The 23,239-nt window shown below is 40.2% G+C and overlaps 1 protein-coding gene across 1 annotated transcript in view; it reads left to right on the forward strand.

Moving 5' to 3' along the window:
• Positions 1-6,116: 6,116 nt before the first annotated feature.
• Positions 6,117-23,239, forward strand: part of skia (v-ski avian sarcoma viral oncogene homolog a) — a 91,045-nt gene continuing 73,922 nt past the window's right edge. The window contains exon 1 of the mRNA XM_006642063.3: positions 6,117-7,570. Coding sequence (XP_006642126.1) covers positions 6,665-7,570 — 906 coding nt within the window. The 5' untranslated portion in view covers positions 6,117-6,664. The remainder of the gene's footprint in view (positions 7,571-23,239) is intronic.

The following is a 23,239-nucleotide window of genomic DNA, read 5'->3' on the forward strand; positions in this document are numbered from 1 at the left end:
TAAGTTCTTAGCTTGTAAGGAAAATAATTCCACAGAATAAAGGAGGCCTTCACAGAGCAATGAAAATGTGTTTTCATATTAACAATTGTCTGTTGACTCTGTTTAGGTTGTTTTTTGTCGTAGTGGTATCTCACCACCCAGTGGTGCTGGTGTGTGTTTCAGAAACTAACCCTTAGGCCTGTACATTTGGTGTCAACATGTGAAAAAAATAGCACATATCCATTTTTTTTACTGCAACTATATTCGTCTGAATTACAGATCAGCATTTAATGAGAATGCTTCAATTAATAGGCAGTCAAATCCTGAGGTTTTGTTTCTGAGCCCTCTTTTAACTTTACAGTTGTTGCAGATTAAGTGCGCTTAATTTTTTTCAAAAACCTGAATCAAGTCGGGCTTGTTGTTGGAATTTTCCAAAACTGAGCTGATCGAGAGTGGCACGAAATGGCATTAATGTATAAAAATAAGTGTTGGCCTAGATTTATTATTTCAGTTTTAATAAAAGAAAACACACAGATTTAGAAAAGCCTATTGTTTAGCAGCATTCAGATACCAGAATCAGCATTCACTTAACGCCTACTGGTGAGCAATGAAATCCCATTTAAAATGCATTACTACCTGCTCCAGTGGGGAAACATTAAACAACATATGATATGTCTTACCTCAAGCGCCTGGGGATTCACATAAAATTCTGTTCTTTATTTTCAAAGGGAAAAAGTTAGTAGAACACTAGATTCAAATATCAATTATAATACTGTCTTATATAATTAATATAGTAGAATATATGAACAGGAGATGTGGTGATCTTGGAAGATTGTTATTGTCTTCATGTAAATTGGGAATGCCCATTACGGATGACAACAGCAGAAAATGGGATGATAGACATGGCTAAAGACAGCTTTTATAACACAATTGGCCAGAGACCCTGCTCGACGACGTTGCCTGAGTTGATCTCATCTTTTCAAACATTCAAGATAAAATAAAGAGAATAGAGATGAAAGAACCATTTGGCAATTAACCATAATATTGTTTGCTCTGATATATGTTTTGAAACTGTAGAGGTGAAGTCTAAAATAAGGTTTACAATTTCAGGTAAGCAGACTATGAAGTAATGAGACAGAGCTTTTAGAGAAGTAGATGGGATTAGGGAAGGAATCAGTAGATAATGGATGGCAACATTAGGATTTCTGCTTGAAGCACATAACACGTCTCATTAGTATGTAAATCAAAGTCTTGTAAGCAGTGACCCAAATGGATTACGAAATCAGTTAAGAAAAATATAAGGGGAAAGAAAGATCTGTATAAAGTAATTAAAAATCGCAGTATCTGGTTAAAGAAAAGTAATGTAATGAACTCCAAACAGCTTTAAAATGGTAGAAAGGTCAAGAGACTGATAGAAAAGAATATTGCAGCGGAGAGTTTTCAGTACAATTGCAGCAAACAACGTTAGACAATGCCAGGGAAATAAACTATGTATAAAATGAGAACTTCACTCATTTAATATTTCTCTAGAAATTAATGGTATTCCCCAATTTGTACTTCTGAACAAAGATGTTGCTGTTAAAAAAACACCAACAGTCACTCGAGACAGACATAGTATAATATTCATTAACTGGAAAATTGCTAATACAGCATCCATGCATAAAAAGAGTAATAAAAATTGAATCAAGTAATTATAGACCAATAAGCCTTAACTTCTATTAGATGTAAGGTTACAGAAACTATTAGATCAAACGTCTTCATTGCAATAGAATTTTAGATAGGAAACAGGATTTTTTAAAGAAAGATCTTGCTTAACAAGATCCTGTTAAGAGTTTTCACAACAGACAACAGCTTTAATGGATACAAACAACAATGTGGTGTATTTAGACATTTGTGGTGTATTTGGTGAAGTTTCGCCATGATTAATTAAATGAAGAAGAATTAATTGGAAGAGCTGGGATATTTCTGCTTGGGAATCAGTCCAGAGATGTGCAACCAAATACATTCCCATGTATTCTAGTGTGGATTGTTCTATACTGACAGGGTAAGAGAAGTTCATCATTTTAGTGGTGAGCAGAGTGGACTATGGGAGAACCCTATTTTTATTCTCAAAAACATTGATAAAGTAAACTGAATGGACTTCTTCAGAATCAACAGTGGAACATTTGGAACACACAGGGAATGTGTGTTTAAAACTGAGAATAGAGGACATGTTTTGTATATGGACATTTGGAAAAAGCAACCCAGAAGGGCTGACAAAGCTGATAACGTGGCTTCATCAAAGAAAAGCCCAAAAGTGATCCTTGGGTCAATTAACTGATATCAACCAAATGAAACGAAGTGCTAAATGGCCTCCTCTCATTTATAACCTTACTAATAAACTTATGTTCTTTGATATTTCAATGCCTAGAGCTGGTGCTTTTGATATCCGTATACTAGTATCTTTGTATTCCCGACCCCTTAAATTTCCACATGTGATTTAATTGGCTAATAAATTTGTTGGAACTCTGTCAATTGGCTGCCATTTAACAGGGGATAGCTACACTTCTGTGGTGGATACAGTCCTCTTCTGCCTGTAAAGACCCATTAGATCCTTGGGAAACATACAATATTATCACCATTATCATCAGGAAAATTATTCCTTTGCTCCAATTCAAGAAACTATCCTCTATTAAGTAATTGGGAGCACTTCTGCATCGGTTTTACACAATGCTTGGAGGCCATTTGATGTTTTCAATAAAATATCGGATAAAAGAACAAAGGAAGAAAATATGATAGTTCCTTTGACCAGGATTTATTTTCTCTTTAATAAAATCCATTCAGCAGGGACCTACTATATATATACCGCTGTGAAGAAACCCACTCCTTTAATAATAATTGCTGACGGGTATTATTCGCGGGTGATGAGTTCATGTGAATCAAGCAATACATCCGAGATTTTAGATGTGAAGTCTCCACAGATATCAGCTTGGATTTTCCCCCCAGTTGGTTTGAAGTTGTGGTCCCAAGCAACAGAGGTTTTTCTGATTCTAACTCTTCTTATCCATTAGGGGTTTATCTTTTCGTGAAAGGATATGTGAGAATTGTGAATCCCAGTGTTCTGCTGGGTATGTCTCTCTTAGTATTTTCATAATAATGTACACTTTATGAAATGAAAAATTCCACGAGGTTGCAAAGCTTGTTTTTATTGCTGTTGCCTTCCATGTGCAATGTTAATAAAAATACCATTTTCAAGCACATTGTAATCACTAAATGAAGGAACAAATTAACATGTGGTGACTTACATCTTGTTATGAGAAACAATGTCATGAGAATCTTTAGCTGAAATATGTACTATTTCGCCCAATAAAATGTGCTATCTCAATCATTTATATATGGATGTGTGAAAACAGTACAATCGTAACAAAAATCAATAATACTAATATTCATTTTGGGGCAGCATGATGGCGCAGTGCTTAGCAGTGTCACCTGAAATATCCGAAAAAGACAAATCTGGCAAAACATGACTTGAATTTATACAGGCGCATTTTCATTTGAAGCTCAACAAAATGTTCCTGATAAAAAATAAATGTACCTTATCAACCTACTGTGCTACTACAATATGGATCTGTCTCCATATACTCCTCCCACTCTGTATTTCCTGACTAGACATGGTGACCCCATTTCCTCATAATGACTGTCCCAGTGCCACAGACAGTGCAATTACATCACTGTCCTGCTAGAGGGAGCTAATGATACAGAATAATCAGTTTAGCTTCTCAATCCCACTTATTGTCTCTGACAATTGGACATATTTCCAGTGTAACTGGCTGAAAGGAATGATTTCACTGCATAGAGGAAATTGGAATGCATTTTTTCTCAGACATTTTTATGGTTTTGTTGTTGTGAAGCTTTAAAATCTAATTAAAAGGTAATACTTTTCTTACAAACTCTTTAACACTTTTATTTCATTAAAAATATTAATTGAAAGAAATGTTCTACATGTTTTTTTTGGTAACACATGCACAAAATAGGCTATAAGTGTGAATGTGTTCAGTATTAATTATTTCCCTTAATTGTACATTGTAGATTTAATAAAGCTCAGAACATGTACTCTAATGTATTACTATCACATAAAGTTTTGAAATTGATTACATTCATCTGAGAAATAGCAGCACTTGTTAATTGCATAAAAATCTTTTCAAGTGATAAAGGTATACCTAAAAACCAAGAAAAAATCCTGAGATGACACGGTTTTGTATTTTTGTGTAATCATATCCTTTAAATGAAACAGCACTAGAAATGCTATTTAATTATAAGATTAGCCCCCCACTGCAATAATCAGCACATCAGGAAGGGCAACTCCTGAATCAAGTTGTTCTGGGGCAGTTCATGAACACGATCCATCACCCAGTCCACCCAGGTAGTCGAGTGTGTCTTTGACAAAATCCAGGTTTTAAAACCTTTCAGCTCTAAGGCTTTATTTGACCATGCTTGCTGTGACCCCCTTTTTGTGTAACTCGTAAAACTGGACGGGTAAGAAAAGGCGACACATATCAATGTACATTGTGACTGCCTTAGCTATGGTGTTCATAACTCTACTTGGGGAGGGCCATGAGACACAATAAAAGAAGCAAGAACAATAACAGAGAACTCAATTTAAAAAAAAAAAAGAACGAGGAGCATGATAACAATAACACCAGGCCCTTTCCAAAATAAAGAATTCTTTAAGGAACTGTACCAAACTTTAAGCCATTAAAGGACTTAGGAGGTATTTAGTCAAACAAATTCTTCTTGGTTTCAGATGAATAGGAATGTGTGGGTGGATTGGTCTTATAAAAGTGCAAACACCCACCATTTTCATTCTCTGGTTCAGAAGTTTAGAGTCCATGTGTGTTCCTAAGCTGGCCTTGAAGATACATGTGTATGTGTGTGTGTGCTGTGGTAGGTGGGGGGACTTATGTTTTAAGTTACATTCTTCACTCTGATTTGAAGAAAGGCAGGCATCCTTTCTCCTTTTCGGAATGGTCAACAGCTGTTGATATCAGGGAATCATTTCCATGCCCCCCCGTGATGATCAGAAGTCATCAGGAATGGTTAGTCCAGGGCAGTTGAAGTCAAAGGTGTGCCACCTCAAAAAAGTTCTGTTCCCTGCAACCACATATAGGAGCTCTGGGGCAAGACAGGGTTTTCTGTGAACTCCGGCTCTATTTGTGGCTTTTTGCAGGAGCATTTTGGAAGAATCTCTGGAGCAAAGGAGAATCTCCGCAAGGAAAGTATTGTTAGACATGCCTTGAGTGCAAATGCATTTGCAGTTTACAGTCCGATAGGGCAAGTGCATGCTGAGACTGCAGTACACACTAAGCACAGACATCCAGAAATAAAATCTCTGTTTTCCTTGAATGTAAAAACGCTGATACGCCTTGTGTTTTGCTGCACTGTCTGGTCTGTGTTCAGATTCGAGGGGTCTGAAAAAAGCCAGGGGTTCATGAAGCCCTGAAGATCAAAATGAGCCCCCGTAGTTTACCATGATCATCATGAAGGGACTTTGCAACTAAATAAAATGGTTTGTTCAGAACTAGCAGACCTAGAAGATGTGGAAAATTGGTGGAGCAGCCTCGTGCAAAAAATATTAAACAAAAATCGGCCAAGATTCCCCCTCTGCGTTACACGCGTGTGTCCTTAATGTTTAAGAGCGCTTTGAACATAGAACCTACTGAGCACTGGAACTGATTAAACAAAACGAAAAAAAATATGTAAGCACGACTTTAAAAAAAATAAAATTCTTGTATGTGACAAACATCAGACTTTATTGCTTTACTTTCTGTCACTAAATGTTTGTAAAGGACTACTTTGGTCTATTTAAATAAAAATAAATAAACCGCAGTCACTCGTAGAATTTGCATTTCTCCTTAACGTCTAAATTAGACGTCTGTTGCAAACTCCACCCTTCCTCTCGGTTTAGCTGCAGACATTCTGAGCTGTGAACCAAGTGATTCACCATGCCCTGTGCTCAAGTCTCTTTTTTTTCCTTCCTTTTGCAGCAGCACGGGGCTGAGAAGAGAAGAGGGGGAGTGACGACATGTTCTTGGAAGAGCCAGCCTGGGGAGTCAGTCACATACTTGGCTGGGATTCAATGACTGAGCCAGACACACACAAACACTGAGAAAGGGGGGCTGCGAGGGAGAGGGAGAGAGAGAGAGAGTGAGCAAGCAAGCCTAGCTAGGTTGGCTGGCTGGCTGTAGTTGCACAGGCATATCATTACTGCAAGGGCAGACAGTGTGGATGTGAATTCTACCACTGCAAAACAGAAACGAAAAAGAGAGGCAAAGAGTGTACGGACTTTACAGTTTTGGGAAATTCTGAAAAACAAAGTTCAGAAGTATAGGTGGATACTTTTTGTGGAAGCGAGAGGCGCTTATTTTTTTCTTTATTGTGGATTGAGAAAGAAGCACTGGTGTGGATATGGACAGTAGGGAACCTACTACTGCAGGGGAAGACTCGCCGGTGTTACCGTACGCTTAGTCGGGGGATTGGACGCGCACTGTGTAGGACTTCTTTCTGGATGTTTGATGAAGCGCCTTTTCACCTCTGCTAACTCTGGGAGACCTTGGATTTACAAGGAACCGGGACCAGTGTGGGTTATCTATTGCTTTAGTTCTACCCCGGCAAAAGGAAGTTTCGCTTTTCAAGTAGTAAGTAAAACATGGAGACTGTAACCCGACCAAGCTTTCAACCTCATCCAGGACTGCAACAAACTCTGAAGCAGTTTCATCTGAGTTCTATGAGCTCTCTCGGCGGCCCGGCAGCCTTCTCAGCTAGATGGCAACAGGATATGCTGTACAAGAAAGATGGCAAGGACCCAGAGCCGGTCCTTCATCTCCCTATGCAGCCGCCCCCTGTGATGCCGGGTCCCCTCTTCATCCCGTCAGACCGCTCCACGGAAAGGTGCGAGACGGTCCTGGAGAGTGAGACTATCTCTTGTTTCGTAGTCGGCGGAGAGAAGCGGCTCTGTCTGCCCCAGATCCTCAACACCGTCCTGCGAGATTTCTCCCTTCAGCAGATCAACTCCGTGTGTGACGAGCTCCACATCTACTGCTCCAGGTGCACGGCGGACCAGCTGGAGATTCTTAAAGTCATGGGGATTTTGCCCTTCTCGGCACCTTCGTGCGGCCTCATCACCAAAACGGATGCGGAGCGCCTCTGTAATGCCCTGATTTACGGGGGTACCTTTCCACCGCACTGCAAAAAGGAGTTCTCCGGCTCCCTGGAGCTGGAGCTGACGGAGAAAAGCTTCAAGGTATACCACGAGTGCTTCGGGAAGTGCAGGGGACTTTTCGTGCCCGAGCTGTACACGAGCCCGAACGCAGCCTGTATACAGTGCATGGACTGTAGGCTCATGTACCCGACCCACAAGTTCGTGGTCCACAGTCACAAATCCTTGGAAAACAGGACATGCCACTGGGGTTTCGACTCCGCCAATTGGAGGGCATACATCCTCCTCAGCCAGGATTACACGGGCAAAGAGGAGAAGGCGCGCCTCGGGCAGCTTTTAGACGAAATTAAAGAGAAATTCGACTTCGCGAACAAATACAAGAGGAAAGCCTCAAGGGTAAGTTTCGGCGTGTTAAATGCTCGGACCTTTTGCACTGAAGGGCTGTGACAGGGAGCTGCGTGTTGGTGTGCATGGAGCCGTACGGGGTTTACGGGACAGCTTGGTCCGATTATACCGATCGAGTGCGCCGAAATGTTCACCTGAAGCTTAATTCACGAAATGTATGTGACTAATGCTTTTTTAGTCGTATCAAGAAATGTTCCTAACTAAATAACAATACTGCACCGCAGTGCAGAACTTCAGCTCTTCCTGCTAGACGGAATGTATTACTTTTTTTTTCTCGTCGGAGGCTTCCACGTTCCTCGCGTAGTGCATGGGTCCGATGTGCTGTGTTCGTCGCTTTAGCCGAGAAGAATCAAACCATGGGGGCTTAAATCATTTCTCGTCATTTGTGCAAAAAAGATATTTCGCCGTTGGCCACCGGGACGGGTGCGAGTCGGGATGTTGTTTTTGCGGGACACCGTAACACCTAGCGCGGTCACTTGACAACATTAAAAGTGTGTGCTGGCGCAAGCTGTGGTGAAGTTCATTATCAAATGTAACAAACAGTTGTCACTTTGAGTATTTTTGTTTTTTGTTAGGTACTGAAAATCCAAAACATTGAAAAACAAATGCGTACTATGTAACCATTCATGACGTTTCAATGGGAAACGGATGAAGCAGTAAGATTCGGGCGACAACTGAAATGACCTAATTTAAAGTTAACATATGGCTACTAATTAGCTACGAAGAATAACTAAACGCCTTTACGGTTATAAAGCCATTATTTGCTTGTGTAGTAGCCTGTCTTAGTAGGTGTGAAAGTCTTCTTATGCGCATTCGTATTCTTAGAGTGTTCAAATCCGCGGTAAACACAGACGCCTATCTGATATGAAGAAGTATGCATTAATGAATGTATTCTAATAGTAGCCTTTAATAATAATCAGAGTTTGATTCTTCTTGAAGCACAGTTTGTTTGGGTTTTCCATAGATTTCAAGAGATAAGAGGATTGACAGCTGGTTATGTTATATCAGGAACACCAACGGAGATTTTCATTGAAAACGCTTCGCATGGAAAAAATACCACTTTCACCCTCCCTCTGCAAGGTGCTACTGTTGCCCGCTTACTCCTCTCCCTCTTCTCCGAGTTCTGCATTGCCTTTCGCCCTTTTGCGATGTTTTGAAAATGTGAAAATGTTTAACATCGGAATCTCAGGTATTCGGAGGTGAATGTGTTTTTAATGACGGGCCCATCCCCGCTTAATGATGTGCTACTTAGCAAAGGTTGGATTCACGGAGGGTGGTCAACAGCGGTGCTTTTTGGTGGGAAAGATGCCAAATGTTGTGTCTGCCACGAGGGCTCGGTGAAAGTCCTGAACCTCGGTGTTAGTTTAACACAACGTGGTGAATAGATAGCTCACAGAGGTTATTTGCCCCACATAACCCTCTATTTGACTGTAGAATCCCAGAATCCCGTGATTTTCTCATTTTATTGTGTTCTCTCTATTGTCCGAGGGGAAAATAAAACGTCAATGTTTCAGCCACAAAAAATGTTTTAAAAACTTACAGAAGACATAAAACACCATTAATGTCCTTAAAAGTTTCTGTATGTGTAAGCTGATTTTTTTTTTAAATGCCAAAACAGTCCACTAAGGCGACGATAAAAGAACAACATATTTACTTTTTATTTCTTTTGCATACTTCACAGTATCTGACATATGTAAGCCAAACAAGATATGTGTCTGCATTTAATTAGCTACACATTTGAAAGAATCAAATATCACATTTAAGAGACAGAATGAAGAACTTTCTCAGAATGAGAAGCATATGCTTTTCAAAAGTTCAGGTTTTTTAGCTACCTGCAACACTAGGACCACTGTGTCTTATATTTTTAAGGATTACCATGTCTGTTTTGGAAGTCTACGATAAGAAAACATAACTGTTCTGGTTTTATTATTGTATTCTCTGAAGAGAAGGCCTGGGGGGTGGGAGTAGGGCCCCCTGATTATGTTCTGAGAAAGAGGTTTGTTTTTATTTTGCAAAGTGACCACTTTCAGGGCCAAGGAAATTGCGCTCTGAGTGTTTTCTGACTGTTTTGTACAGTTCACTTCAGCGGTTTCTATAGCAGCGACTGTGGTACAGATCAGCAGGCACATATACTCTCTGATAATCTAACTGCGCTTCAGAAAAAGTGTGAGTAATAACTTGTGGTCAGTTTCTGTCCAAGTGTGGCTAAAGATAAGTTTTTTCTTAAAGCAGAAGCAATACCTAGCATCTTTCTTGTGTTCAGTGTATTCACACAATCAACATTTTCTAGTTTGCAATGCTAATTTCTTTGAGAATGCTTTTGTTTCATTTGGAATGGGAGATACCCGGATAAACAGTGTCGTGTATGTTGGCCGTGGAATTCTTGGCTGTACTTCACATCCCAGCACACAACACAAACACATAGTATGGGACTTCTCCCTCACATCTTCACATCTATTTAGCTTCTAACTGCTTTGTTGCCCATGTAACCCTGACTTTTACATTGAGCTCTCTGCTACCAGCTTGAGGACAGAAGTCCAATTGTATCTGCAGGGTTAGAGGGGGATTAAGTCTGTGAACAGGGGTGGGTAGTGGGATCAGGGCAGAGTGCTTTTCCCTCCTCCCCAAAATAAAACCAATCAAATAAAGACCCCCCCCCCCTCCCCTTTCTAATGAAAGGCAAGCACATTCATTTGCATGAACTGTTACACTTGAATGGAGTTGATGAAGCAGGGATAGGAGTATTGTGGTCGAAACATAATATGCTCTAACAATGGTTCACATTCACTGACTCCCTCCCCCCCCCACAACACCCCCCCATCTCATCTCCCCTCTCCCCTCCTCTCCCCCTCACTACTTCTGCTTTTGGGAAATGAGTACTAGGGGGTGTGATGGTGGCAGAGCACTCGGTGGTCTGTCATACAAACAAAATGTAAATGTTTACAAACAGGAATTCCAAATTCCCACAGCAAGAGGAGTGGGGCTTCTGTTCTAGGCCAGAAGTCATTGGAGTTATTTTGTTACAGGGGTTAAGGAATCAGGTTAAGGGTCCTGTGGCACTGTGTTATATATCCTACATTCGAGTCTTAGTGCAGGGGCATAACTGGGGGAGTTAATGTCCCATCTGCATCTGTGAAATGACAAGTCTGTTTGTCCCAATTCAATTTTATTCCTAAAGTTTGTTTCTCCTTTAAAGCCACGGTTATCTGACGGGTTTACAGATTATTTTATTGGAATTTCTATTTTCATTGAGGAAAGGCCACTTTTTTTCAGCGTTGCCCACATTGAAGGGATACGTGAAAGTCTTGCTTATTCTCAAAGACCCTGCTGTGTGATAAAGAAAGTCAAATACACTTGATATTGGATCATCATTTGTTGCCTTTGTTTTTCTGTGTAGTTTTTTTTTTATTTGTGCGTGATCTTAGGAACAGCATTCACAGCTCCTCTAAAGGTGTGATGCCTTTTAATATTTTTTGTTGGAGAACACTGCAGACTAATTAGATGGACTATTGTGCTGTTTAGAAGCAGCTGTGGTTAAATATTTAACATACGAACTGACACAGCTCAGCTCACCAGACTAAAACAAAACAAACAGAAAAAACCCTATTTGGATGTTGAGTGTCTGCGGTGTACCTAAATTTCCTACCATAAAATCTAGTGAGATAATGAACTTGGTCGTTTGTTCCAGCTGGCAACTGGCCAGTTGCATTATATGGGGGTGGTATATTGGATCGGATCCATTGTACTTTACTGTAATCCTTTGCTTGAAAAAGTACAAACAATTCAGTTCCATTTCCTCATAAGTGTCTTTGGCTTTTTCAAAGAAAGGGCAAAAAAAATGCAAGAGCACAGAGTAAGCCAGTGATCTCAGCTTGATTGGGAGTTTGGGGTATAAAGGCCGATTTGTGTCATGTCCGAGAGAGAGAGGGATCCTGGAATCGTTTCTGTTTCTGTTCTGATCTGATATGCTGCAGGGAAAGGTCACAAACATACTCACTGATTTCTAGGGCATTTCTTAACGTCTGACAGCATGTCGGCATGTGATGTCTCACTGTCTGTAACATTGAGTAAGGGCAGACAGGATGTCCCATGGCTGCAATGTGTCTATCTGGGTGTTTCGAAAGATGAGACAGTTAGTATTCCGAGAGCCAAATTGAGCAATGCATTTTTGTACATATTGCTATATTTGTGTATCTGCTTATATTTCCATATATTTTATGATAAAGTATTATAATCTTTTGCAGTGCTGTCAGTCATTCTACAAACAGTGAGTCATTTTTAAGTTTGGTCAGTGGTGGGCTGTAATTAGTGGGCGTCAAATTGGTCTCCTCTAGAAATCCTTTTTAGTCAAGGGCCCCTGGGAATGAAAGGGGCTTTGTTTTACTCACTGTGATTGTTTTGCTTCACGTGTTGGCCTGTCTGTGATAAATGCCTTTGGGCTCCTTTAGGTGAAACGCCTGTTAACGTAAGACTCTTCACTGTAAGATTTCCTCCTCCTATTGCAACATCACATGCCCAAGAGTTATTTGCAAAAATCCCTCAAATAGACGGACATTTTTCCTCCTATCAATGTAACCAATGTTAAATTCTTCTACATTTTATGCTGCTTTCTGTTTAGCGAAAACGCCATCAATTTCATGCTTACACAGTTTTAGTCTCTAGATGCAGGCTCTTGTGATTACGTTTTTTTAAGTTTTGCAATGAGTCAGACCTGCAGAATAGCAGAACATCTCAAAGTTTGAGTAGGGTGTGGAACTGGTTTCTTAACTTATAAAGCCAATATTAGACTTTTATAACAAGCATTGGCTTCAGTAAACGTGAAGTGGTGGCTAACATTTATCGTTTCCGGTATCAGGGTTGTTTGATCTTAAGTTATGTCACAAGACTTGCCTGGCTATATGGTGTGACTTTACAACATTTGGCATGTAGTGGTGGAAAGAAGTATATGAGGCTGTGGCCTGAAATCTTTCTATGTTGCAGTTTTGAGATCAATAGGTGCAATTCTGGTGTCATGTCTGCTGTCAGCTGGTATCACTTTGCAGTACCAAATGAGTATTGGCAGAGGAGGCCTGCTTGAGGTGTGTGTTAGAAAGAATACTGTACTTTGATACCCTGTAGACAAATGTACATTAGTGAGCTTCTGAAAGGAGTTGCAACACCAAATTCCAATAGTGTCAGTCACTCCCTATCTGGAGAGGTGGCTGATAATGCAAGTGTCTTGAAAGTCATGAATGAAACGTGTCCACACACCTGTTAGACATTAAAAGCAGACTTTATGGTTTCTTCGTAATGGAAAATCAAGTTCCTGTAGTCACTCCTCTTTATTGGTGTGGTACCAAAAGGTTAAGACAAAGAAATTGCACTTAATGGCAGGCAATAAGACCTTGACAATATTCTAAAGAAGAAATATCTTCTGTTTCTTCATTGTTGAATTTCATGTTTACACTATTTGTATCTATTGTTTTCTGTTTTAATTTAGTGAAGATATTTATAGCGTTTTGCAATTTTATCTCCCCCCCCATTGTATGTTCTTATTACATTTGGGATCTTAATTCTGATATAAAACTTAAAAAAAAAAAGATCTCTCTCTAATCTCCACCTTCTTTTCTGTTTGACAAATTAAATTGAATCTCAGATTGTAGTCTGGTTTTTGATGGCCCTGCTGTTTTGTTTCTGCTATCATGTTCTAAATTATGGATGGTTTCCAGAGCCTGCTGGACTGTGAGCTGAAACTTTCTCTTTCTGTGCCGTAACTGTCCCAATGCACTGTGGGATTTCCCATCCACAGTTGAATGGGCTGCTTGTTTGAGGGTAAAGGAAGTGTGTACCCCTAGGGATTATGGGGTATTTCCTGTTTCGTATGCAAGGCACATTGGGCTTAAACCCTCCCGACAAAAAGCCATATCCATTCTGGGGATAGCAGAACAGCTGTCAGGATTGCATATCAATGGCCACAACGAAATCCGTTCTTATTTAATTTTTGGAAAATGCAGTAACCTCTTTTTTTTAAATACAGATACAGCTGCTCTCAACTCAAATCCTGTTGATAATAAAATGGAGAAATCTGGAGGCAGAGAGAGGGAGAAAAACCCCCCGAAATCATACTAATCTGGTGTGATGCTTCTTCATAATTCATTCGGGCATGTAAAATGTAATCCCTGTCCCATCTGGTTGTACATTTATTTAGTTTTAAGTATTGCTGTGATACCCAAGGAATTATCCTGTTATTACAGCGTCCCTGTGCTGAAAAATACAGAGTGGAATAATTTAATAAGGCCAGAGGAAAGAGAATCTGTTTGTTGACCTAGGCCAAATCAGCCTCCCCTCGCAAATCCCCAAACAATTGTTATTACCCTCTGTGCCACTTTCACCACACTTCCAGGACTGCTATTTAAGTTCAGAGGCATCGATTTAAATTGACACCAGGGAATCCTCTGTATACAGCTGCCTCTGGCTTTACGCACATCTACCTGTCAAGCATACCAAAATGCTGTTGGTCAGGAAGAAGAACTTAAGCTGCCGTTTGTGAATTCCAGTTAATTAATTTGTGTTGGTGTACAATACTGTTTAAAATGGGCATGTTTCAACAATTAGTGTAAAACACTACCACAGAGCAGAGGTGGATATTCATGTAATTGAAAGCGCTGTAGTTTTTAACGTACTTGGACCTGAATTTAGTTGTGCACATGATATGCTGTATGTTTTGTTTCCAGTTCTTTTCACAAGCAGAAATGAAACTTTAAACATTTTATTTCTGAACTCTTTTTACTGTAAAGGTCAACTGTGTGGATGCAATGTCAGGCTCCAGTTGAATTCAGTTCGGTTTACAGTGCAGTGCATCACATTTCCTTTAATTTCGCTGACGAAGGCCAGCTTTAATAGATCTGTTGGTGTTAATTGATGAAAAATATCCTGGATATCTCTGAATATAAACAGGATGATTGGCATGTATTGTCATTTTGGCCTGGTCTGAATGGGATATAAAAGAGGGTATAGTGCTTTAATAAAGTCAATCAAGAGCGAGGGTCTTTGCTACAATGTGACATTTACCCACCAGACTCCACGTCGGCTCCTTGGTGATCAGCGGGGCAATTTCAGCTTGTCCCACCGTTCTCTGTAGAAGCAATGGGGAAACCTCCCCAGAACAATTTCAACATTAATTGCTCTGTAGCTTTAATGGTATGCAAATGCGAGTCAATTAAGAGGGGGATTTTTAATTAGCAGTTAGGTTCATGTGTGAAGCGCCTCACACTAATTATTTGCCACATACGCTGCTAATTTGCTGAGCTTTTTTTGCAGACCCATCAAAACTGTGATTTTGTTTGGTGCAGGCGTGCGTTTCTCTTTCTTTCTTCCTGGGGTCGTTACAGCAGCAGGGGAATTGGTTAAGTATGAAATTCTGCTCTGAGGCAGTTTTTTTCTTATCACTTTTAAGACAGTGTTTGGACTTTAGAAAAGGCGCACACACAGGCACAGACACAGACACATGGCCATGCTCTGAACAAGATGAGGAAATGCCGGCTTGGGTGACACTTTTTTTGGGGGGGGGGATTTGGCATCTGGCGAACACTTTAAAATGGCTTGATAAATGATTTGGAAAATAAATTAGGTGTGTCTGTGTTTTCTTGCCTCGAGCCATTTCATCAGACGCCCCTTCAGAAATGCTTAAAAAGGGGTTTGTTCTTTCAAAGCTTCTCTGTTTCTGCTCAGGAAACAATTAATCTTAACCTAACAAGGGTTTCTGCGACAAATCTTGGGATGATACAGAATTTTTTTTTTTAGGTTAGCTTTGGAAAGACTTGTTGTTTGATCACTTTTCCTCTTACACTTGCTCTGGCAGAAAAAAAAAAGGTTGTCATGAAAATGCTTTCTGGGGATTTAAAACATACAGGAGGCGATGGATGTGTGTGGAGTTCTGGGCATTTGCAGTTGATTTGGGGGAAGGTACAGGCAGTTAACAAACAACAACAATCTTCCATAATAGTACTTCAGGTTCCACACACCTTGGTGATGCAGTGTGACCAACTTACCTTTTCATTATTTCCCATTAACAGGGGTTTTATATTTTTTATATTTTATATAAGTTTTATATTAGCCCAATCCATTTTTCCCCCCCAAAAGGTGAGTCTGGAACCCTTTTTTCTCTTCCTCCTCCTCTGCTCCCTCCCTGCCATCTCCCCCACACCAGCGTTGCCCTCTCCTCACACACAAGCGCACTCTGACACGTACGCAGAGCTCCAGCTTATCCCCTGGGTCCCGTCCACTCTTGGTTGTCAATTACCGAAATCCTATTCACAGAAAGAAGAGAAGTTCAAGCATTCATCAGAGCCCATTGTCTCGGCCCCCACCCCCGACTCCTGCCTTCGCTGGTGCCTAGCAGACCACAGTCTCTCAGATCATTCAAGGGTATCTGGAGAAGACAAATGGAAGCACCAGGATATAGTTTATGAGAAGCGGGGGCAAAGAGGGGCAAAGAATCCATTTATATACCCTGGGAGGGGGGAAGGGAGATGGCTGTACAAGTGTATATATGTTTTGTGTATGTGACAGAGGAAGGGGGGGGGACAAGTTAACTCTAGCTCTTCTGAAAGCTTCGAGGTTACCAGGGCTACCCCCTGTGTCAGGGGACCACAGCTGTGTTGAAATCTGCCTCCGCTGTTTCGGTTGAAGGCCTTAGCCAGCATGGGAAGACAAAGGGGACCAGAAAAAGGGGGATTGGTCACTTGACTGCCTTTGCAGATTCGGGGCTCCTCTTTAAGTTAATCAGTTCCAGCCCCAGAGAGATCATTGCCTTTCCTGATTAACATGTTGAAAACACCAGAGGTCTTTGCGAGTGATCTCTCTAGAGTTAACACACTGCAATTACACTGTACAAATATAAATTCAGTTTCCCCTTCTGCCTCCCCCTTTTCATAAATATATAGCGCATGCTTTTTCTTTATACAAATATTTAACACTTATTTTTTATCACCACCAGACTGTGTGTCAAGTCTATTGCAGCTGCAGCTCTTTTCTTTAATGAAAAGGCCATGGAGTTGTACGTGACTTATAGAAATGTTTTTTCTTCCCTGCCACTATTTATTATTAATGATAAATTACCATGTGCAGCAAGGTGTCCCTTGTTTATTTAATGAGAGAGATAGTTTGTGGGATGTCACAGGCTTTCAAATATTTATCACACAAATGCCTGTGCACCTGGAGATGCAGCATTAAGTACACATTGAGTGATACTAAGCCAACGGGAGCCATCCCACACAAATTGTTTTTACCCATGAGGCAATTGTTTTCTGTTTTTTTAACCATGTGATTACATTTTAGGCAAAATTAACCCAGCTCATAAATGTACGCAGCTACATCTTTACATGTGAGTACTTCATGGCCAGTGTTGTTTTCCTTGAAGTCTTTATTTTGTAAATTAAAACCTTAGCAAGCTGCTCTGTAGGAGAGGACCACTTGTGCCTCCATGATTGCACGGTGTGTGTTTTGACCTCCTCTCTCTTACTGAACACACTACCCATTAGCCAGCCAGCTCTGGCCTGCTGGTTTCCTGTGACCTGAACTGGATTTTTTAAAACTGGGTCAGTAACCACCAGGTTTTCCCTCGGCGAGAGATTTTCCTGGATTGTGTGTGTGTGCCCGAATTCACGTCTTTCTGTCTGCCGCCTGGTGAATATGTACATCTCTGTTTCCTTTTCTTGTTAACCTCTCTATGTGGAAGTCTGTTACATCTAATTCATTTTTAATTGGGGCTCGAGACTGCTTTCTTGGAATCTAATGAAAACTGAAGACACGTCTACACGTTATAAACCCATATACATTATTTCTCCATGGCTGTGGCCAGTAAATAAGAAAGGTCACAAGCAATTTGGCTCTTCTTGCTCATTTGGTTGTCAGTAGCTAATTGATCCAAGGATTTCATCCAGCCATTTCAACCACATGGCTGGGCAGCTTGTTCCAAACTCCCACAGTCTTTGCGCAAAAAGAAAGTGTCTCCTGTTTTCAATTTTAAACTCTTCCATTTGTGTCTCCCAATACATTTTTTAAATGCAAATTCAGAGGAAACCACTAGATTGACTTTGTCATCGTCTTTGATCATTCAGTGTTTGCAAGTGTGATGTTGGTGGATTCGCAGATTGCAAATCTGTTTTTTGCAAAACCCTTAATTAATCCCTACAAAAATGTACTCTAGAAACACCATGTGCCAACACTTGATCTGCAGCTGTATTACGTATTACTCATTATAATTCTAGATTACAGTATGTAGTTTTATTCAAAACACTACATAGCACTCTAAAACTATTGTAGCAGTACTGAATGTGATACATTCTTTGAAAGGCGACTTGCAATCCTTTTTACTAAGCTTGAGTAAGAGTTGATCTCCCCATCAGAGATCAAACGCAAATTCGCACCTCGGTTCTGAAACTTTTACAGTTGTTCTACCAGCTACCCAGAAACTACATGGATAATGTTCTGAAGAGAATCTTCTTTTGCTTTTGGAGGAGTCATTAAACCTAATAATGTGTTAATGGGAGATATTTTGTACACATTACCTTATTGCTGTCCTAGTAAATTCTAAATTACTTAAAATAAAACTGGAAGTATAATACTTAAAGAAAGTGATTCTATGAAAATAATAGAACTCTTTCATAAGTGTGTTTCATCCCTTACATCATTGATAGATTTCAATTCTACATACTGATTTTCACCTGAAATCTTTTGTTGCTACTGTATATTAGACCTATGTAGCACACAGCTAATGGGTTGTTGTTGGAAAGTTAACACTAAAATCCCTTTACACTCAGGGCTTTGCTTTTATATTTAACCTTTTACATGAAGAATAGTTGCAAAATGCTACAACCAATTAGTGTGCAGGGGAAAGGCTGAAACAGAGAGCTTATGCTCTTTTGTTTTTCCTAGGTGCACAAAAAATAGAGTGCGCAGTGTGCCCGTCTCCTGGTATGTCTCTGTACGTGAGAGTTTGTAAGTGATAAGAATCAGAGCACAGCATTGTCTGAGCAGGTATGGCTGGAGGCGAATAGAGTGTTTACACTGTCAGTTGAGATGCAGAGGTGGGATTGGAAGCTTTAATGCAGCTGACAGATACAATTCTCCCAGACAGAAGAAGACCTTCAGCTCTTTAGAAAATCTGATACAAGAAAATCAATCAATTGATCAGAACTTTGCTCTTCAAAAGATCAGTTCCATTATATGGCTAAGCTGTTCCAGAAGTCCAAGCATGGATTAAGGTGGACTTTTTCTAACGGAATGACACTAAGTCTAGCTCAAAGGATTCATTAACTGAAATAGTGGATTCATTAACTGAAATAGTGGAATCATAAATTGACTGAGTAATGTGGCAATAGGTAACCTTCTCCTAAACATATAGGCAATGGTACAGTTTACCTAAAAGGTCTCCCATCTGGACAGTCATTTTTTAGCACAGGCATAATTATAAGGCAGTGATTAGCGTCTGTGTTTGCTGAAGGTTAGCACGTGCCGCTCACAGGTCTTGTGGTTTTAGAAGAGAAAAGAGGCGTTTGAATTTGCTTTCACCTTCCCTCCCCCACCATCTGTACAAAAGAAATTGAAAATGATCTCCCCCAGTCCACACCTGACTTTTGTAGATATTGTTTGGCTCCGAAATGGTCAAACCTGCCTGATTGCTATAGGAAATTCGATGATGTAGTCAGAAAACCATGGCTGGCCCAGGACCTTAATTTTACGTCCATATTAGTGTTGAACTAGTACTAGTGTGGATGTTCGTTCACCTGTTTTTTCATGACATTGTTTTAAACACAGCCCCAAGGCACTGCCTGGTACATTTATTTCCCAAGTCAGACTCTATACGGTTGTTCCAAACGACCTTTGTCATGTCTTAGGATCGTGTGAAAGCGTGTGAGATATAGATAGAACAATATTTCAGAGTATGCCTGGAAAAGAGTCTGTCCAGCGTGGGTCATTGTTAGAACTGTCCCAGTTAGCAGACAGCAGGACTCTAGGGAGCCCATAGTAGTGTGTCAATAGATCATCCTGACAAGGGTGAACCAGCAAAAGACCAGACAGAGTTGCCCTTTAATTATATTTAACATGGACAAGGGAGAGATTTTGTTCTTGCAAAAAAAGCAAAAAAAATCATCAACTTGGCCCGGCTTTGCAAAAATTCTTCTTATTTTATCCATGGAATAGCACCACAGTGGCTCATGCATTCTTGTCTGGGCTTGAACAGACCGAAGAGTCTTTGTGCCGAAAAGAGCGCTCGCTGAGAACAGTCTTCCTGTAACTCTTTGCCTTTTTGGAAGAGATCTCTATTGCACACTATTTTAAAGATCCTGCTTTGTGCTGTCTTTGCTTTTGAAGGAAATAAATAATGCATCCTCATCATGTTTAGCTTACATGTGGTATTAAAATAGCCCATGCCATATACTGTATACAAATTATTTGCAAATGGCATCTAGATTTTCAACTTGACTTTAAATACACCTTATGTATATTACAAAGCTTGTGCATTTTCAAGTTCTTGGTCTAAGTCCATTGAGTAATCTTATGTAAAAGAAGTCAAATTACAAAACAATTACAAAATGTTTCCTTGATTCTTGCATGTTCCTTTTTTTTAAAGATGTTTCTTCAGGCATCACATTGTGATTCACAGTTTAAGAGGAGGGAAGCTAAATCTTTAGTTTCATTTTTTAAAATGGAAAGTTTTGGTATTAGTATTACACAAAGGTTTCGTCTGCATATATTTAACATCACTACTCATGTAGAGTAACATCGTGAGTAACATCACTACTCATGTAGACCAAAGTAGTTCTGTTCTTGCTTGTACTGGGGCTTGTAGTTAAGTGCAATATCACCGATGTCCCGCAGTCTCCGAGGCTGAGTTAGTATGTTTTTATTTTGTTCTTAAAGAGTAGCGGGTTGCTGGAACGGTGCTGCTCAGGGCTCATTCAGAGAATTTGTGCCGTGTCAGCGGAGGCTGTTCTTTGTATGGTGATATCAGGATTTAGATTCCCATGTGTTGTCAGGCAAGAAGGCCACTGACACATAACCTCTGCTCCAAAACCACTGTCCTTCCATCCCCCATCTCTTTCCCCCTTTCTTTTCACTGATCCCATCCAATCTCCAGCAGAAACTCTGCTCCCACAGGACAGATGGCTGATAAAGAAGGGTGGTGGTGGCGGGGGTGTGGGGGGGGTTCACTAGCACATCCCAGATAAATAACAAAACAACACACACAAAATAAAGACTTGCTGCCGTCAAAAGGAGCAGCCATGTTTTTGTTCCAGAACTTCAGCTTTAGATTTTAAGTCATGCATGTTTTGTTCTGTGTGCAGGAGACAGGCCTCAACCAGAATAGATATTTACACAGCTTCACAGCTTCCTCAAATTAAATAGATTTAAAAAAAAAAAACTTTGTTGTATGATTTTAAGGGGTCTTAATATGCAGAAATACCATTTGTTTGTAAAGACAGGCTGTTTTCTGAAATCTTGCTTAAAGCAAGGAAGAAGCCATCTGGAAAAAAAAAAATCAGTAATCAGTTTTAAGCAAAAGGTAGTTGGATTGATTATGTGTGCTGATTCAGGCTTTTGTGCTTTGAAGAATGTCTATAATTGTGAACTTACTTATTTCATCTTCCATATTGTTGCAGCGGTTTTGTCCACAGGGTTTATTTTACAAGAGCGCTAATACACCATGGTACCAGACTTACAATTATTTTTCAATGAAAAGCAGGAAAAATTAGTACTGTTATTGTAAACTGAACTCCTTTCTTGTACTTCATTTTATTTTATTTATTTATTGAGTTCTATCAATTGCTTTATTCTTTTGTATTTCTTAGTGGGAAAAACAGCACAGATGGACTGAAAGCCCTTTGATAGATATAGTGCAGTGGCCAGTGTTTAGAAAAGCAGAGTGTAATCTTTTTTCATCCAAACTGCTGCAAAAATAAATAGAAAAAACAGCTAGTTTTTCCGTCGCTTTTAAAAAAAATTTTACTTCCTTCAAAAAAATGTTAATTTCACAGAAATTTCGGCAACGGACAGAATTTCCAAACCACGAAATCCAAACGAATCATGTTCGTTTTTTATGTGGTGTAGCCTGTGTATTGCTTTACTGCTGTATCAGCTGTGTGAACTGATTACCGTGAGCCTACTGCCTACTCATTTACATACCCATCTGTCTGCCTCCCACAGTGACGTGGGCTTCTCTCGTCCCACAGCCCATGCTCAGTAGCGAGGTTTGTAGCGCTGAAACGCTGTCGTAGTAAGTCTATATCTCCACACACAAGTGTAAAAGTGCTGAACAAATTGGTAGAACATGCCACCTTGGCTGTGGAGTCTGGTAATGGAGGTAATGGGAAAGATGATAACAGGTTAATTGATAAAATAATGCAAGATCCTGATCTGCAGTTTCTAACAGAAAGGCTCCCTAATCCCATTTCGGTTTTAATCTCTGCTTTTGCCTCTTCCAGCGCAGAGGCTGGAGTCTAGATTGAGAATAGGTAGCTGGTGGGTGCAAGTATAGAAAGCAACTGGAGAAAATATCAAGACTGAGACCACAATGTCTAGAAGTAACTTTACAGGCCTTGATAAGCCCTATGCTTTGGATACCTAATGATAATTTAGGTGGGCAAGATTCGGATTAGCACTAATTTCCACCTGTGTAACCAGTTTCCTTAGCATCACTGGCTTGTTTTAGAGTTGTTGTCTTTGTTTGTGTCGTGAAATGATGGGATCAAATGACCCTCCAAGTCCAGTGAACAACAGGACCAGTGGACGAAATGAATCCGGGGCCTTCTGGGAACAAAACAAAAGCGAGGACACTGCTCATTTAAATGCCCAGTGCCCTGGGTTTAAAATGGGTGTCAGTGACATTTCTCTGACTCCCAAGTGTTCTGGAGCCAGCACAGAGCAGAAATTATAATATTAAAAGAGTTGGATGCATTCTGCTGTCAAGTGAGTACTGGGATCCCTTTGTTTGGTCTCTTATGTGAGCTGTTGAATATTAAAAAGGGAGTCTGGGTGTGTTCATCCACAGCGTGGAGGGGCTCTCCCTTGTCTCTGGGGGTATTGTTTTGGGGGAGTTGGGGGCACGCAAAGGGTCCTGCCTTCCTCTCCAGGCTTGGCCCGGAGCTCTTTGTCATCCCTTGTTTAAATGACATCAGCTGGGAGACAGTCACGGGGACAGATTCGCAGAGACAAAGGTCCCTGCCAACTCCTTTGTCCCGGGACGTCAGTTTTCAGAACCACAGAATCGGCTGATTGCACGTTGTCGTGCTCTTGAGGGTCTGTCTTTATTTTTCTTCCATTCCCTTTTTGTTCTTTTTTTTTTGTAGGTCCTTCTTTGGTCAGATTTTAGAACAAAGCAAAGTGCCAGTACGTAGGTTGTAGAGTATAAGAGACAACTCTCACTACTGTCAGAAATTCAGTCTGAATTTTTAAGATACCATACTTAGATTATATATATAAACTATATTTACCCACATTATTGATGTCTCTGTCCAGTGTGGGTGACATAGGATCCCAGTAAAAGTATGCTTAAATAAAAACAAAAACCAAACTCCAGAACAAATCATACCATTACATGGCAGGCAAGATTAGTTTTTATCTTAATTGTTCAATAAAGAAAGTATTTTCTTAGTCTTTCCTACATTTATTTAATTT

The sequence above is a fragment of the Lepisosteus oculatus genome, chromosome 25 (assembly GCF_040954835.1).
Source record: "Lepisosteus oculatus isolate fLepOcu1 chromosome 25, fLepOcu1.hap2, whole genome shotgun sequence".
NCBI classification, from domain to species: Eukaryota; Metazoa; Chordata; class Actinopteri; order Semionotiformes; family Lepisosteidae; genus Lepisosteus; species Lepisosteus oculatus.